Below are 16,616 nucleotides of genomic sequence, written 5' to 3'. Positions count from 1 at the left end.
AGCCTGCAGATCTCACTGGGGCCGTGCGAATGAGGCGAGTGTCCGCGCATGTTATTGCCGCCTCTGGCTCCCCTGAGCTTTGGAGTGTGCTTGTGTTCTCGCTAAGGTGGAGTTGTTTTGTCACTCTAGGAATGTGTCATAACTTGGGACTGATTCTGTAACCACAACCCTCTATGGGTAATGCATCATGGCTTAAAAGTAATCAAGAAATTACATGTTTGGGCAGTTGTAAGTAAAACATCGGAATTATGAATTGGAGTTGAAGTCAGGTGGAATAATCAATGACTGACTGTATTAGATCCAAACCATTCAAGGCTCCTCAATCAATCAACCCAGTGACCCTTTTGTGTGTCTATCACTAATCTACTGACCGCAGTTGGTCATCGTCACCACGGGAACATGGAAAGTCCACATGTGTCCATCTCAGAGCCAGGGGTGACTAATGCGTTGTGAACAGCTTCTAACGGATTAGAGATCTGTCACCCTGCAGCACTGTGGGCCATGGAGTCCAAGGTGCATACAGACCCCTCACTGCTGCAAAGGTGACCCCTCAGGCGGAGCAGAGGTCTGCGGGTGGAGGGTCAGCGGCCAACCTGACACGGCGTGCTGCGCTTGTGTAATCAGCACAGGTCACCGTGGTCCTGTGAGCACCGGGGCGCTAGCACGTCTGAGGAGTTCTGACTGGAGAGGGAGTTCTGTCCTGAATGAGGTACTGCGTGTGCTCATGCATGCATGGAGATATGGGAGAGGGAGCAGGGTGCCCCTTTACAACAAAATATACTGTTTGTTATAATGATTTATTGTGAATAACTTTCCCTCGGATTTTGTGGTCACTGATATGATTTCTGTGCTTGAGCCACATTGTATGTGGGGTTAAACAGAAATATAGGAAGATGATATATATATATATATATATAAGCCATTTATTATCATTATTATAACTAAAGTAGATGTTATGTGAGTTGGTCTCATAAATGACTTGTTCATTAGCTAATCCACCTTGGGAGCTGCATCAAGCAAGCCATCACTCAGGCACTTGACCTTGAGGTTGGCCTCCTTTGAAGGTAAGTAGGGTGGCTGTGTGGAAGCCCAGCAGTAAAAACTTAGTTCCTTCTTCCTGTCTGACCAGCAGCCTTGAATTAACTCTGGTGACGCTCTGTCTTCCCTTATGGCCATAACCCCGTGCCAAAGCAAAGCCTCCCCACATCTGTCACCCAGGATTACAGTCATAGCAGGAGAACAAGGAGGGCTTTAAATATTGAGAGCATAAATATGTCTAATGAAAAAGTCAATGATGAAAACATGCCTTTTTCAATATGGTAGATTATATTATCATTAATTTGTCTATAGCGAATGTGTGAAGCATGTGCAAATATCAAAGAAAAGGTTCTTCATTCCTGTAACAAATGTACTGTAAATGGAAGATTCTTTATCTGCCAACTGCCCTTAGTTGGTCTTTACTGAAAAAACAGAAAGGTGTGGTTTTTGTTTTGCTTTGCTGTTTGTTTATTGTTTTGTTGCTGCATCACAGATAGGATTCTGTGTGTAGACTGAATAATGTGAGTTTGTGTGTGTGTGTGTGTATGTGTGTGTGTGTGTGTGTGTGTGTGTGTGTGTGAGAGAGAGAGAGAGACAGAGAGAGAGAGAGAGAGAGAGAGAGACCTGAAACAGAACTTCAATTTTGCACTGTGCTCTTGGGCAAGTAGTTACTGTGGTAACAGCACAAAGCAGGGCAGGGCCTTGTTATTCTGATCTGAACATGCTGAATGAACACATGGTCTTGCTCTCGTCAGAAAGGTCTCTTTCTCTCTCTTTCTCTCCCTCTCTCTCCCTCTCTCTTACATGCTCTCTCTTTCCCTCTGTCTCTCTCTTATGCTCTCTCTCTCTCTTTCTCTCTCTCTCCCAGTGTCTGATTGTCCGGTCATTATTGAATCAAAGAGAAGCAAGCAGCTGCCCTGTGGGTGGCAGACCAGAGACCATCAAAAAGCTCAAATTGTGGAAAATTTGACAGTGGCTTGTAATCATTAAGGTGGTTTCTCCCAGAGTTCAAAGGTCACCTTTCCCCATTACTCACACATCTCTCCTCCACAGTGACCAGGGGAAACTGGAGTTGCGCACAATTTCAAAACATCGCCAAAAAGCTTGGTGGCAACAAAGATGAGAGATTCCAAGATCATCTCCCATGAGGAATGATTAAGACAGATTCTTCATTAAGGTATATGGCAATCCATAGTGGAATCATGTCAGGATCTCTGTTCTTAATGGCTTAATGTTGTTTTGAAAGAGAGATGTAGCCTACCTCTTGAGATTTGCTGGAAACTCTGCCTTTGCTCTGTGGTCATTAGGGCTGCACTCGCACTGATGAGGTCTTACTAAACAGACTACTGGTGGTTTCATCAAACTCCACAACTTAACAACAATTCTCAGAAAGGCCTCAGGAGAAGTGAGAGAGCAGCTTAATTCCAACATTTGGACACACTTGAACAGTAATAATGATCAGACCAGAACAGGTCAAAGCCACGCACATGGTCTGCTACTGTAACCCTGTCACTGGAGTAGGCCTACCCATGTTTAAGCCTCCTGATTTTCTCATATGGGACATGACAGTTGTAGGTCAACAATGGATGATTATCTCTTGATCACTGGAGCCTTAATCACAAATAAGGGTGTAAAGGTACCCCTATTAACACCAAACCATTTAGGTACAGGGCGTTAGGTTCAATATAGACGTGTAAAGAATATACTGAATGCAGTCATCCGTACAGTAGGCTTTGTGATTTGAATCATGATTTTTTACTGTTACACCCCTACTCACAAATGTACTGGCTTCATACAGGACATGTTTAGGAGGACTGATTAGTGTTACTGGCACCATAAATCATATGAGTCTTTGCATTGATATGTAGAGAAAGTCCATGGACCACATGAATAATGCTATAAACATGAATAATGCTGAAATACCCCAAGAATCCTTCACAGTGAAGTGAATCTTGTCCACATGTGTCCATCTCAGAGCCAGAGTCTGCAACCTAATCTTGCCAAGGTTGCTAACATTCTGAGAACTGTACTGTATGTGTAGAGAACATGAACAAACTTTTGGCTTCTGGCTGCAGTTCACTCTCTGTCAATTCACTATAGCTTGAAAAGCATATGGTTACTGTTCATCAAACTCCGTACAAAAAAAAGTAAAAGGCAAAAGAACATTTGGCTTTCAGATAAACACCTCTCCAGTCAGTTGAGGACAGAGGTTCAATATTGCCTCAATGTCTTCTAACGGCATCACCATCCAGCCCCAGCCAAATACCCCTCCTATACTTTACACACGTGCGCACAAACACGCACGCGCGCGCGCATACACACATACACACATACACACACACAAACACACACACTCCCTCTGTCCTTCTGGAAACAGGCACCCACACAATCTCCTATTCCCTCACACATACTGTAGACACACATGAGCACACTGTCTTACCTATGCAGTCATTCTGTAACTTCTTGTGCTTCACAGAACTGCCAACCAGATAAATCATCAAAGCAATCATGCCTGTTTCACACTGTTGAACCAATTAGTGTGCCTAATAAACGGGATGTAGCCTACGCACTATATATCGGTTAGCACAGGAACAACAGGTTCTGTTGGAGTTCCTATTGGAGTCTTCGCTAACACGATACAGCTTAAACACACACACTGAATCGAAATGTGAAATTGGGGTGCCTTTGAAATAGGCTATTCATCTTCTGTTTTACATAGCTAACCAACTATAATGAATGCACAATACGAATTAAATCCACCAAAACGACAATAAAGCTGTTGGCCTCTCACCGTAACAGCCATTCACAGGAAGCGAAGTCTTTTCTGAGCTCTGGCTGATGGGGAAACAGCGGAGTCATGATACCTCACCGCACTTCATGGAGAACAGCCCTGCCTGACGCAGCAGAAGATTTAGAATTATGTGGCGCTACCTGGTGGTAAACATAAAAAGCAGAAGCATATGGAATTACAATCTGCTGAGAGAGGACTGACTGAAATTGATATTATAGGAATTCTGGTAGATGATACTCATTATCGAAATATAAAACAAGAGAGGGCTGGCTTGCAATAATAATTTCAAAAGGCAGCATTACATATACAAATGATCAAAAACGAATTTTTCCTAATATAGTGCAGACAAATATTGTCCAACGGTGAGTGAAATTCAAAATCGGTATATTTGACTGGTCAGTCCCGTTAATTAGCAAAGTAACTTGGAGTGTCGATTTGGATGTTTGAGCTGGTAGTTCTTTTTTTTTTTTTTTCCTCAACAAGTTGCCGCCCCTCTCGTCCACACAACCTTCCCCCCTTATTAAAACAAGTACAAAACTCGCCGGGTTTAAGGAGTCTTACCAATGCTAGGGCTGCAGGAAGCATAAACCAGGGGCGCCTGGAAGAAATTAGACGCAGGAAAGGTAGAAGTAGAGTTCTGCGGCAGTTCACAGCTTTAACCTGTAAGCTTGGAAAAACTTGAATTAATATCAACCCTTGTCTCCAACCTTGACTACTGTTGGATGTATTTTCCCTTTTTTGTAACATTTGATAAGTGACATCACCAAAACAGACTTTCAACATGTTTATACATTTAAAAAGGCATATACTAGGCTATATGATTTATGAGTAAGAGGATAAAGAAGAAGACAAATTTTCAGGCGTTATATGGAAAACGTGGATATTGCACATCCTTGCAACTGTATGAAGGGAGTGTTGAGCTTCATGAAGGCTATTCAAAAGAACTCCCAAAAACTTTTACACAGTTTCAGCGCTGAAAACGGAGCCTCGTCTGACTGCATCATATAGGACCTGGACAACCACATAGCTGCTTCAAGGTACGAGTCAATTATAATTTCTTCGCGTCCTCAGTAGCAGGCATGACAACACAATTGAGTACAAAGTGTAGTCTATTATCTGTACAAATATCTTCTCCCTTGACAAAACATTTATGGCTGAGCTTGCATAAATGTCAATAAAGGATGCATATGCCGCGTGTGTAAATGAATGAAACTCACTGTATCTTGTCATATGGAGTTAGTTACATACTGACCCCTGGAGACTCCATTGGATACTACTTGCCAAAACACTAGATTTTTACAGAAAAAGGATGGAGACCAAGATTTTGCGCTACATCTTCTCGTTCCATTGAAACGGTCTGTAAGTGTTCATTGTGGTAAAGTTATGCACTCTTGGGTCGGGTGTATACCTCTATGTCCACATTCTATGGAAAACATGACATTGATTTCTTGTACTGCTTTACTACTGCCTGTTGGAAACAATGGTCGCTCTAGATTTTAAGGAAAATTGATCATTTTTGGAGTGATATTGCGATTGAGGCAACAATGGCAACATGATAGTAAGTGAAACCATCAGAATAACACCATGATAGTCCAAAGCTCATCCAACTAGTTCTCATGTGGTAAACCTAATAGCCTGATGATTGTCTTGTTGTATGATTTTCAAATGGATATTTATTTATCCAGCCAAGCTCTTACAAACCAACTCATGCATGCTTGCGCGGTCACACACACACACACACACACACACACACACACACACAAACACACACACACACACACACACACACACACACACACACACACAAACACAGCATTTGGCTAGACGAAGAGATGAAGTTGCTGCAAACCTAGCTGAAGGCAACCCATCTCTGCAACTATAATTGGCCAGATGAGAGTCACAAGAGATGCTAAAGTGCTATATAAATAGTGGCATATGACTTCAGAGCTTTTTCACACGCTCAGGTCATTTAGTCTTGATAGGTTCTGACAGCAGGCCAGAAAAAGGACAGCCAATCAAAGGACATTTAAGACATTTCTTACCAGAAATTATGTGAAATTGTAAACTAAACCCTGATGTAATTGAAAGGTATGTGACAGTGGTATTGAGACAGACAAAACTAAGACTATATTGATATTTATATCAATATTGACATTGATCTCAACAAGCTACAAACTGGTTTCTGGTGGGAGATCAATTCAATTTCCATGTATGTGTGGTATTTAAGTGAGATAAAGATCCTCCTCAATCCTATGTATGTGTCTAAGGCAGACTAGGTCAAGTCACTTAATCTGGCCCGGGTCTCTGTAATCCAACTGTGAGTGTGAGAACTGTGTTCTGCCCACAGCGGAAGCATTCCACAGGCTGGTCCTCATTAGAGCACAGTTGGGGCTTGTGCCAGCTGTGTCCCTCAGAGACACAGGAAGGTGGAGAGAGGGAAGGAGAGAGAGAGAGGGAGACAGAGAGAGAGCCAAGGGCTGGGCAAAAGCCTGGGAGCTGCTCCGCCGCAGACGCAGTGCTGTCGGGCGGCCAGTGGGGAGGCCGGCCGTGCGCGGCAGCTTGATGGATGCGTCTCGAAAGTTGGTGGAGGCGCAGAGCAGCAGCAGCGTCAGCGTCGGCGTCGGCAGCCGTGGCTCTTTGCCACGGCCGTAATCGGCGGCGCTGGCGACACCCACGGCTCCCCGCCCTGCCTCTGAGAAACACGCAGTCCTCGCCCACCCAGAAGCAGTTAGCGGGGCTGGCTGCTGCGGGGCTACCCGAGTTCCAGGGAAAGAGGGTTTCAGGGGGACTGGAGGCTGCTCAGGCTGGGATGAGCTACTGCTGTTAGCTTTAGCGTTAGCTTGTCTCAGTCCCAGCACACCTGCCTTCAATAACATCGCTGCACGTGGGGCCGGCCGGGACCTTCCTACCTTCACCATAACATTCCAACACATGATACTTCTGCAGTCAGAACAGTAGTAGATTAAGGGATTCCCTCCAGCTCAACCCCCCCACCCCCACCCGATCCCTCTACACACCCATCCCCCCACACCCACCAGACCCCCAGCACACACACACACACTCACACACACACTTTATCACTTGTTGCTTATCACACCTTTAGGACAGCAGCTGCTGTCATCTCCTTCCTCTTTCCTGCCCTGTGTGGCCTCCACGACAGCCACTAATGACTAATGACCATAATTAGGCATCCTCTGTTTGGAGAGTTTGACATTCCCCACACAGACACCCTTATCAATGCACCTGTTTATAGTAAGCAGTGCTATGTACAGGTTGTGTATTGTCCATCCATGGCAGGGGACACACAGGACATCTTGGCCTCTTTTCCTCGTCACTTTGGCTGAATAGAGGGAAATAGTTAATTCGACTGGGTTTCTAAGGGATGATGCACTGTGCTCTACCGACATCTTCAAATGTAAGTTACACCAGTTCAAGCCGCCCTAGGGGAAACTTTAAGCCATTAGTCCTAGATTTCCTGCTTGCCATAATGACCGTCTGGAGGGCCATCCTTGTTTTAATGTGTTTCAAATGTTCATTTCCATGACATTGCAGCATGCAGCATCAGCACGTACATACTGTACAGCATTGTGGCCTCGTGTGTGCATGTTTACCATACATGAACTCAGACCCGAAATGCTTCAATGTATCAATCATCTCTCACATGGCTTTGCAGGGCTTTACTGTCCTCCTACAGGGAAATGGCCAAGACCCATCATAAATCCTTTTTCCAAACAGCTCGCTCAAAGCTTATTGACATTACAGCCAGCTATCTTACCCCTCCCGTGAACAAATTGTTCAGTATCAGGTCCAGTGGAGTTACAGAAGCCATCACTGAACCACTGAGCACTTTACGATACAGCACAAGTGAGTTGCAGTTGTGGAGCGAGACCTTCGCTGGCCGTGTCTTTGGCCCGGCGCTCTTGTACTGCTTTACGCCAGCCCGGGTGTAATATTTCATCCACTCCCAAGGCCTGAGAGTTGGTTTTCCCCACTGAGGATGATCCCCCCTCTTCGGCTCCCCCCCCCCCCAAGCGGCGCTCCGCCACCTCTGGCTGCGCTCCAGTGGCAGTGCAGAAATGAGCTCAGCCATGTTCAGCTCTGGTGCTGCATGGGTCCTGACAAGGAGCATAAATATTAGGCTCTTATGTAACTTTTACCCCCTTGGTTTCCCTGACAGGCTGTACAAGCAAGTCCACTGTTGCTTCAGTGGGCTTTTGACAGGATGTGTTTGACAGCTCTGATATTGATAAGTTGCCTAAAGGTGAGTGGCCAGATGCTGGCACAGTAAAATAGTTACTAATCACCCAAATCCCTGCTACAGTGTTTTAATTTCTTATTTTACCACATGCTGGTAAATACTGTTGCTCTCTTACTGGAGTTAGATCAATGCTACAACCCTGGTACAGCACTCCAGCTATCATACCAATATGATGATGATGATAGCTTCTTTCATTTTTCCTATTACCACAAATAAGCTGGACAAGTATATACTATGGGTTTTTCCCCCCCTAGTGTCTGTAAATAAAATACGTTTTGTTGTTTTGGTGCAGTGTAATCCAACAGTCAGTTAAATCCTTCAAACTCAATGAACAGGAGGGATCTCTCTCACACACACTGTTAAACTGTTCAACTTTCAATAATTTAAACTGTTTTATTCTAACCAGGGGAGAACACCCACCTACTCATGCACACACACACAGACACACAGACACACACACACACACACACACACACACACACACACACACACACACACACACACACACACACACACACAGCACCCATCCACCCAATCACACATGCATCCCTTTATCCTCACTGAGAGCAGATTGCTTTGGATAAACATGAAGCATGACATCACATAAGTGAAACATCCAAAACCTTTGTGGCTTTGCGCTTGTCCTTGCCTTGTGATTAAGGCTCATCCTTCATGTGTGAAACTTCTCAATAGTCGAGGTGAGAGGTCACATTTCAACCATGACACAAGGGTCACCCAAGGTTTACAGTATGACTTAAAAGGGCAGAACCCCCGTATTGATGTGTGTGCTTCTTTACACAGTGTCCACGCCATATGTTGTTGATAGGCTCGCACACGTCTGAGCGCACAGGGTGGGGTGCGGTTTGTCTGGCGGACGCGAGTCAGGAGGCTTGTAAATCCACAGCTGACGTTAGAGCACCCAACACGTGCCAGTTGCACTCACACACTGATTGCGTCTCCACCGTCAGGCTTCCAAAACAATGGCATCTCTATTGCTCCAAGTTTTTTTCCCCCCTTTATTTATATTTTGGCAGAGGCGAGTACATTTCAGGGCCAAGGTTAGTCTCGCCACAGATAGTGCAAGTGTGTGGTGTAAAGAGTAACAGGGAGTGTTTTGGTTTTGCTGGAGTTGCCTTTGACCGCATGCTCTTACTGTACTAATAGTATCTCAACACATTTTTTTTTCTCCACTGTGGACAGAGCATTTTGAGAGTAGCCCCGCAAAAGGTTGAAGTTTCACCGCGCGTGCGTTCCCACGGAGATATGAAGGCATGATGTCAGAGGGTGGTGCTCCACTCAAGTGTCTGCCAAGCAGATGGGGGAACAGCATTCGAAGAGAAGAGAAGAGAAAGCTGGAACAAAGGGCTACAACACTGATCAGACCTTAGCAAGGGGAGTGGTACAGGGGGGAGTGTGTTAGTCCTTTGTGAGGACCAGTCTCGTTTCTTTGCGAAAGATATGGTGGCTCTTCTTAGGATCTTCTTCTTCACATACTTCTCTCATGCGTCTGCCTCTTCATGCATTCGTCGGGGGGGGGGGGGGGGTGCAATAGGGCAGGGGTTCCCAAACTTTTCCACGACAAGGCCCCCCAAATACTACTAGTTTCTGGCCAAGGACCCCTTGATGTGTTATTAAACCCATCGACAATACTACGGCAAATGTAAAATTACATTAAGCTAATTCTAATAATTATTTTAGCCACAAGCACTTTGCAATTGAGCATACAGTGTGTAAAAATTGCATTTGGAGCTTTCTACTAGAGCTATCACTCTACTATCATTCCCTGTCATTATCATGGAAAATATAATGTTCAGATATGCGACAAATTATTCTAATGGCATTGTATAACAACCCTCATAGTAATAGGTATATTTACAAATTTTCAATTGTATTTATTTGTTTCTTTTATTTTTCCTTCCAAATTGCTGAGGCCCCCCTGGCACCCCCCCCCCCCCCCCCCCCCCCCCCCCCCGCGGCCCCCACTTTGAAAACCACTGCAATAGGGCATGATGATGGCAAAAATCCACTGTTATTTCAAAACATTTGATCATTAAAACCCCTGATAAATAGCTAGTTGTGCATTGTGATATAACATCAGCCTATGAATGTGCTTTTATCAAATGAATGAATATTATATTATGTTAACTTTCAACTGAAAGACGTGTCTCTGAAGTCATGCTGCTCTTCACTCCCTCTTATAGGCTATGCATTTGCATTTTTGGTGGTAATGACATTTTTTGGTCATTCTGCAATACTGTAAGATGTTGCCTCATTACTGAATAATGACAAATGACAAATACTACTCGTCTTCTCGAAAGTGCTTCTCGTCAGCATCTCCTTTTTCTTCAGAAAGACGTTTTATTGCGTTCATAGTTAAGCTACCACATATTTCCAAGGAATAGCTTTGTTGATTCCCTTGTAGTTAAGATCTTTCGATTGTTTTGGTTGGCTGACCCACATTAGTGCTAAGTGATGCAAGTGACTCATCCTGGTGAATTTTTTACAGGGGTGGTATCACTATTTGAATATTGTTATGTTTGACCACTGATTCCCAAACAATCCTTGCACATGTCCCTTGCAGGCCTCTAGTTAGCACTGAATGTCCTCCAATTGTTCATATATACCTAATATTTGACAGTGCAGCCAAAGGATTAATATACAACATGACGTGTCTCTTTTTTGTGTTGCTCTCCAGCTGATTTAATCTCTCTCTCTCTCTCTCTCTCTCTCTCTCTCTCTCTTTCTGCAGATGGGATGTGACAAAGTCATTACCTACCTTCGGATTTTTGGGACAACACTGTTTGGAGTCTCCCTACTCGTGGGAATCTCTACTGCCTACATCATGGGCTACCAGTTTTTCACCACTGCTGGCAACTATTTGTCATTTGGTCTTTACGGGGCCATACTCGTCATTCACCTCATCATCCAGAGCCTGTTCGCCCTGCTGGAACACAGGAACATGCGGCGTTCGCTGGAAACGCCCATCAAACTCAACAAGTCCTTGTGCCTGTGCATCGCGGCCTACCAAGAGGACCCCAGCTACTTGAGGAAGTGCCTGATATCGATCAAGCGCCTCACCTACCCCGGCATCAAGGTGATCATGGTCATCGACGGCAACAAAGAGGACGACCTGTACATGATGGAGATCTTCCGGGACATCATGGGCCACGACAAGGTCTCCACGTTCATCTGGAAAAGCAACTACCACTCGCGAGGTCCCGAGGAGACCAACGAGTCGTACGAGGAGAGCAAGCGGCAGGTGGCCCAGCTGGTGCTCACCAAGAAGTGTTTGTGCATCATGCAGAAGTGGGGTGGCAAGAGGGAGGTCATGTACACGCCCTTCAAAGCCCTGGGAAGGAGTGTGGACTATGTGCAGGTGAGGAGCGCTCGGGGGTTGGGATGGAGGGAGGAATGGCGTCTGGAGGGATGGGATGGGGGGTGGTGGTGGTTTGTAGGTGTGTGTGTGTGTGGGGGGGGGGGTTTGACTTGGAGAGGTCATGCCAAACCAAATAAGACCATGAGGAGGGAGAGGTGGTGGGCTGCACAATGACACTTTTGTGCGGCCGCTGGACGGAGGCGGCGCAGCGCTGCACACAGAGATGATGTTCATGCAGGCCAGCCGGATGGGATGTTCATTCATATGCTTGGGTACAGATGGGGGGAGGGCAGAGTACATTTCCACTGTCACAGACCAGCAGTGAGCTCTCAGCAAGTCTCAGCATGCAGGGGAAAACTTCATTTAGTAGATCAAAATTGCATTGAAATGTTGTGCATTTGTCCACATTTACATGCATGTCTTTCTACATTATGCCTAGTCACACACAGCAAAATACAAAAAATATGAAATATAAACCTTAGACTTAGTCCTAAGAACATCCTTATTTGTAATATATATGTAGCTGTAATTAACTGTTACTCGCATAACTTATCGTCTGCATAAGCAAAAGTTGCACTTTAGTCCTACATTAGACCAATTAACTTCAATTCAACGAGTTCGTCCTTTTGTTTTAGTCTGTTGTAGTCTGCAAACATAGTGGAATCAGGAATGTCAGAAATGCACATAATGCATGAATGGCCTTGTGCGGGGAAATTTCACTACTTTCATATGCTGGATAATAGTGTCAAGCTCTAAAAAGAAACTGTGAATTATGTGCCTTTATCACTGCCACCGCAAGCACCTGGTTTCAATGAGTTCCCTGACCTTTAGTTCAAGTTCAGAGCCATAATTAAATTTAGGCCTATCAGTGCAAAGCCTGAGCTGACTACCAGGTTTGTGTGTGTTTTTTTGCGTCTGTGGGGTCGACTCTTATATGTGGCTGTGAGTGGCACTATCTTGATTACTTTAGAGAAAGCTAAGAGCTTGTTTGCGGGCCGCGTGTTTGAAAAAGGATGGCAGTAAAAAAAAGTAATAGATATTACAGCACAATTCTTCAACTGTGTCTCCAAATTAGCAACTGGGCAACCACTGGGAAAGCACTAAAAACCTTGTTATTGTGTTTTGGTTTTCTGTCATATCGTATGCAAATGACACAAATGATACCTTTCAATGATTTCTATTTTTCTAAGAAAACTGAACAATTGCTTCTCGCTGGCCCTATAGCCATGTTCATAGTGAGCAGTATGCAGATGCAGCAGGTACTGGCTAAATGGCTTGGGCCTCTGCCCTTATCATAATAATCCACCTGCACAATTTAAAGACACTCTTAGTGAATAGCTATAGACCGCATTACGGCATTCAACACGTGTGTTTACAGGGCATCAAAGGCACAGTCTCTCTATCTGAGCAGTCATCTGAATGAGTCATGATTGCTTGCAGTTCGTTATATTGATGACTCCTAATCTGTATCTCATCACAGGGTTTCGTAATTGACTCATAAAAGTGTGCATTGAGAACACTCTGTGAAGACCATTCATTTATGGTTAGTGGAAGATCCCATCGACCCTTGTTAAATGGACTGATATATGTTTATGTTTCTTGAAGTATCAATAACAAAGGCACATCAGTACATAAAAAACACGGTGTGGAGAGTGGATTAAAGTGATATTCAATAAATAAATGAGAGCGAATGAAATAAAACAACATCATTTGTAAATGCGTTTAGAGCATCTTAATGAATAATATTTAACTTTACCCTCATTTAAGAACAGTCAGTTTTACTTATTCTGTGATAAACATGTTTTGATATAAGATACGTTCACAAAAACATGTTTTTGATATGTGACGCATTCTTCAGATCTCAGGCTACATATTGTAGGTAATGATGTCAAACACATTCAGTACAAGAGCAGAAATGCTTTCCATAAAAACGCCTCTGTCAAGTCAACCTAGGGGGAAACCAAGTTTCTATCCCACCGCATCATGTTGCTGTGATGCTTGGGGGATCTTGATAAAATCATGTCCCATTAAGGCATGAAAAGGAGTCTTGTGTCCTGACAACAAAGATCAGCTGTGCAAATGTCAGTGTCCACAAACTGTAGAAAACAGTACAGCAGCAGGCTTGAATGTGACTTAAGACTGTTTTAGATTGCGGATTTATAAAAGTTATAAAAGTTTTATGTAGCCATGGCAACGTTTCCACATTCACTGGATCGGGGGGCTCAATTAGACAAAATAAAAGATTCCAAAAGGTTTCTGTTTTTAGTGTTTTAGTAAGGGTTCCAGCAAAGATCCTTGATCCGTTTCAACCCTCTCTGATTCCAGCCTAGTAGGGCGCCATGGTAACCCATCTGTTTACATCTGTCTGTTGTTAGGGTATCATAGTGATAATGCTTGTGCCAGCATGCATAAAAGTTTTGTGTCAGTGAGGACTACAAAGGAACATGCCTGTGACCTTCCATGAACTTTAGCATGACCTCATAGGCATTGGAGTTTACAAGGCTAGGTGCATGTGGGAATTTTGTGTGTGTATGTGAGACATTGCATTTTACAGGTGGATTTGTGATGTTTTGTCAGGTGTGTGACTCGGACACCATGCTGGACCCCGCTTCCTCAGTGGAGATGGTGAAAGTACTGGAGGAAGACCCCATGGTGGGTGGAGTTGGTGGTGATGTCCAGGTAACCTAGCAACCTTGTTATTATACACGAAACACGTACATTCGCAACATGCTCCTCCATTTATTTATTATTTTTCAATTTGTTTGTTTATGTCTTGATGTCTGTGCTTTGCGCGTATGCTGGTGAGCCACGGCGCTCTGTCCAGCATCTTTGTTTCTGTTTATTGTCAATTATTTGTTAATTTGTCTGTTTATGTCTTGATGTCCGTGTGTGGAGCGCTTTGGGTTGCACTCTACATAAAAAAATGCACTTCATAAATAAACTTTACTTTACTTACTTTACTTTACTTTACTTTACTTGTAAAATATCAGACTGACTGTCTGGGAGCTAATTAGTGGCATTGGTAATTCAAGGGACCATGCGGGGTAAAACAACCGTTTCATGAAATTCTTTAAGGATTACAAGATGACAGAGATCCTTAGGTCAAAACGAAACCCAAGAAGGTTTTTTTTTCTTCAGGAATGTAATTAAAAACCAGAAGAAATTAAACTTAAAAAGAAAAGAAAGTTTAAAACACATGGTATTTCTGATTTGTGTGGGTCACGCTGCATGCTTTTGTCAAGTGGTGTGTTCACAGTCAAACTGAATGAAGTGGTGAACTATCATCATGTACAACACCAAATAAGTCAATGTGAATGTCAATGTCAATTTTATTTATATAGCGCATTTACAGACGGCTTAGCCTCACCAAACTGCTTCACAATAAAGTGCAATAAATAAATACAGGAAGGCACAAAAACAAAAAGTGGTGTCAAATGTTTTTTATATGGCATGTAGACATTCCACTGAACTATATTTGGCACAGCGTTATTTCTGTCAAAATTAGCTATAATTGTATGTAGAGCAAAGCAAAAACCTTCATTCAGACCAATAACACAGATTAAGTTTAAAACTCATAATTTATTTAATTTGGTGAAATTTCCAGTAATGTAATTTAATTGAGTGCAAAATGTTCAAGAGATTGAATACAGGGAATCTGTCCAAAACAATTTGAGTATTTGACATTTTGTTAAGGTTTTGAAGCTTTACCTTGGCTGTGAACCCTGACATATAACACATACAAAATAACTTTTATAGATATGAATGGTCATTTTCGAGTGTGTCTGTGTGAAAATATCTTAAATTAAACATTACTATTGTATTCCTTTATAGCATTTTATTATGAGAGCATCCTTCATATGAGTTTTCTGAGTCTTTATTTAACACTCTTAAGCAGTTGGTAACTGATTTACATTCTAAGAGCTGTATAGAAATAATCACAACAGAATGTAAAACAAATTGAAAACCTCTTCTCCCCTTTCACAGATTCTCAACAAATACGAGTCCTGGATCTCATTTCTCAGCAGTGTCCGGTACTGGATGGCCTTCAACATAGAGCGAGCCTGCCAGTCTTATTTCGGCTGTGTGCAGTGCATCAGTGGGCCCCTCGGCATGTACCGAAACTCTCTGCTGCAGGAATTCCTTGAGGACTGGTATAACCAGACCTTCATGGGCAGCCACTGCAGCTTTGGCGACGACCGCCACCTCACGAACCGCGTGCTGAGCCTCGGCTACGCCACCAAATACACGGCGCGCTCAAAGTGCCTGACGGAGACCCCCATCACCTACCTGCGCTGGCTCAACCAGCAGACGCGGTGGAGCAAGTCCTACTTCCGCGAATGGCTCTACAACTCCATGTGGTTTCACAAGCACCACCTGTGGATGACGTATGAGGCGGTCATCACAGGCTTCTTCCCGTTCTTCCTGATCGCCACCGCCATCCAGCTCTTCTACCAGGGCCGCCTCTGGAACATCCTGCTTTTCCTGCTGATCGTTCAGGCCGTGGCCCTCATCAAGTCGTCCTTCGCCAGCTGCCTCCGTGGCAACATCGTCATGGTCTTCATGTCCTTCTACTCAGTTCTGTACATGTCCAGCCTGCTGCCCGCTAAGATGTTCGCCATAGCGACGATCAACAAGTCTGGCTGGGGCACGTCGGGGAGGAAGACCATTGTGGTGAACTTCATCGGGCTGGTGCCCATATCAGTGTGGTTCACCATCCTCTTCTTTGGCATTATATACACCATCATCCAAGAAACCAAAAAACCCTTTCCAGAGTCCGAGAAGATTATCTTGATAATCGGCGCAATAGTATACGCCAGTTATTGGGTGGTGCTTTTGACGTTATATGTGGTACTTATCGCAAAGTGTGGCAAGAGGAAGAGTGAACAGCAGTACGACATGGTACTGGACGTATGAGCGTCTCCCTGTGGTCCCCTTGCTTCTCTCCACTACGTTTACATTGTGAAAGTATTGTAAGACTGACCCTAAGATGGACTCTCAGGTAGGTGATCGACACCTGCGACACCCGCCGCAAAAAAGAGAAATCTTTGCTGCTGTGACTGAAACAAACAAACAAACAAGCAAAAAAGGTATTGTGATGTTCAAGAAACAATATGTAGGCTGTCCTGAAATGTGCACCACCAAAAAATGGGCAT

The 16,616-nt window shown here is 44.0% G+C and overlaps 1 protein-coding gene across 1 annotated transcript; it reads left to right on the top strand.

Moving 5' to 3' along the window:
- The first annotated feature begins 4,429 nt into the window (after positions 1 to 4,429).
- Positions 4,430 to 16,386, top strand: has2 (hyaluronan synthase 2). The gene is made up of 4 exons (XM_076267039.1): positions 4,430 to 4,866; positions 10,837 to 11,463; positions 14,041 to 14,142; positions 15,448 to 16,386. Exons 2-4 carry the CDS (start codon positions 10,837 to 10,839, stop codon positions 16,375 to 16,377), a joined length of 1,659 nt encoding a protein of 552 aa, XP_076123154.1. The 5' UTR covers positions 4,430 to 4,866; the 3' UTR covers positions 16,378 to 16,386.
- The last annotated feature ends 230 nt before the right edge of the window (positions 16,387 to 16,616 follow it).

The sequence above is a fragment of the Alosa pseudoharengus genome, unplaced genomic scaffold (assembly GCF_046254945.1).
Source record: "Alosa pseudoharengus isolate Yale_2024_CS ecotype anadromous, Long Island Sound unplaced genomic scaffold, YU_APseudo_1.1 YU_APseudo_1.1_scf_4, whole genome shotgun sequence".
NCBI lineage: Eukaryota > Metazoa > Chordata > Actinopteri > Clupeiformes > Clupeidae > Alosa > Alosa pseudoharengus.
This window is presented reverse-complemented; position numbering and strand designations above follow the sequence as displayed.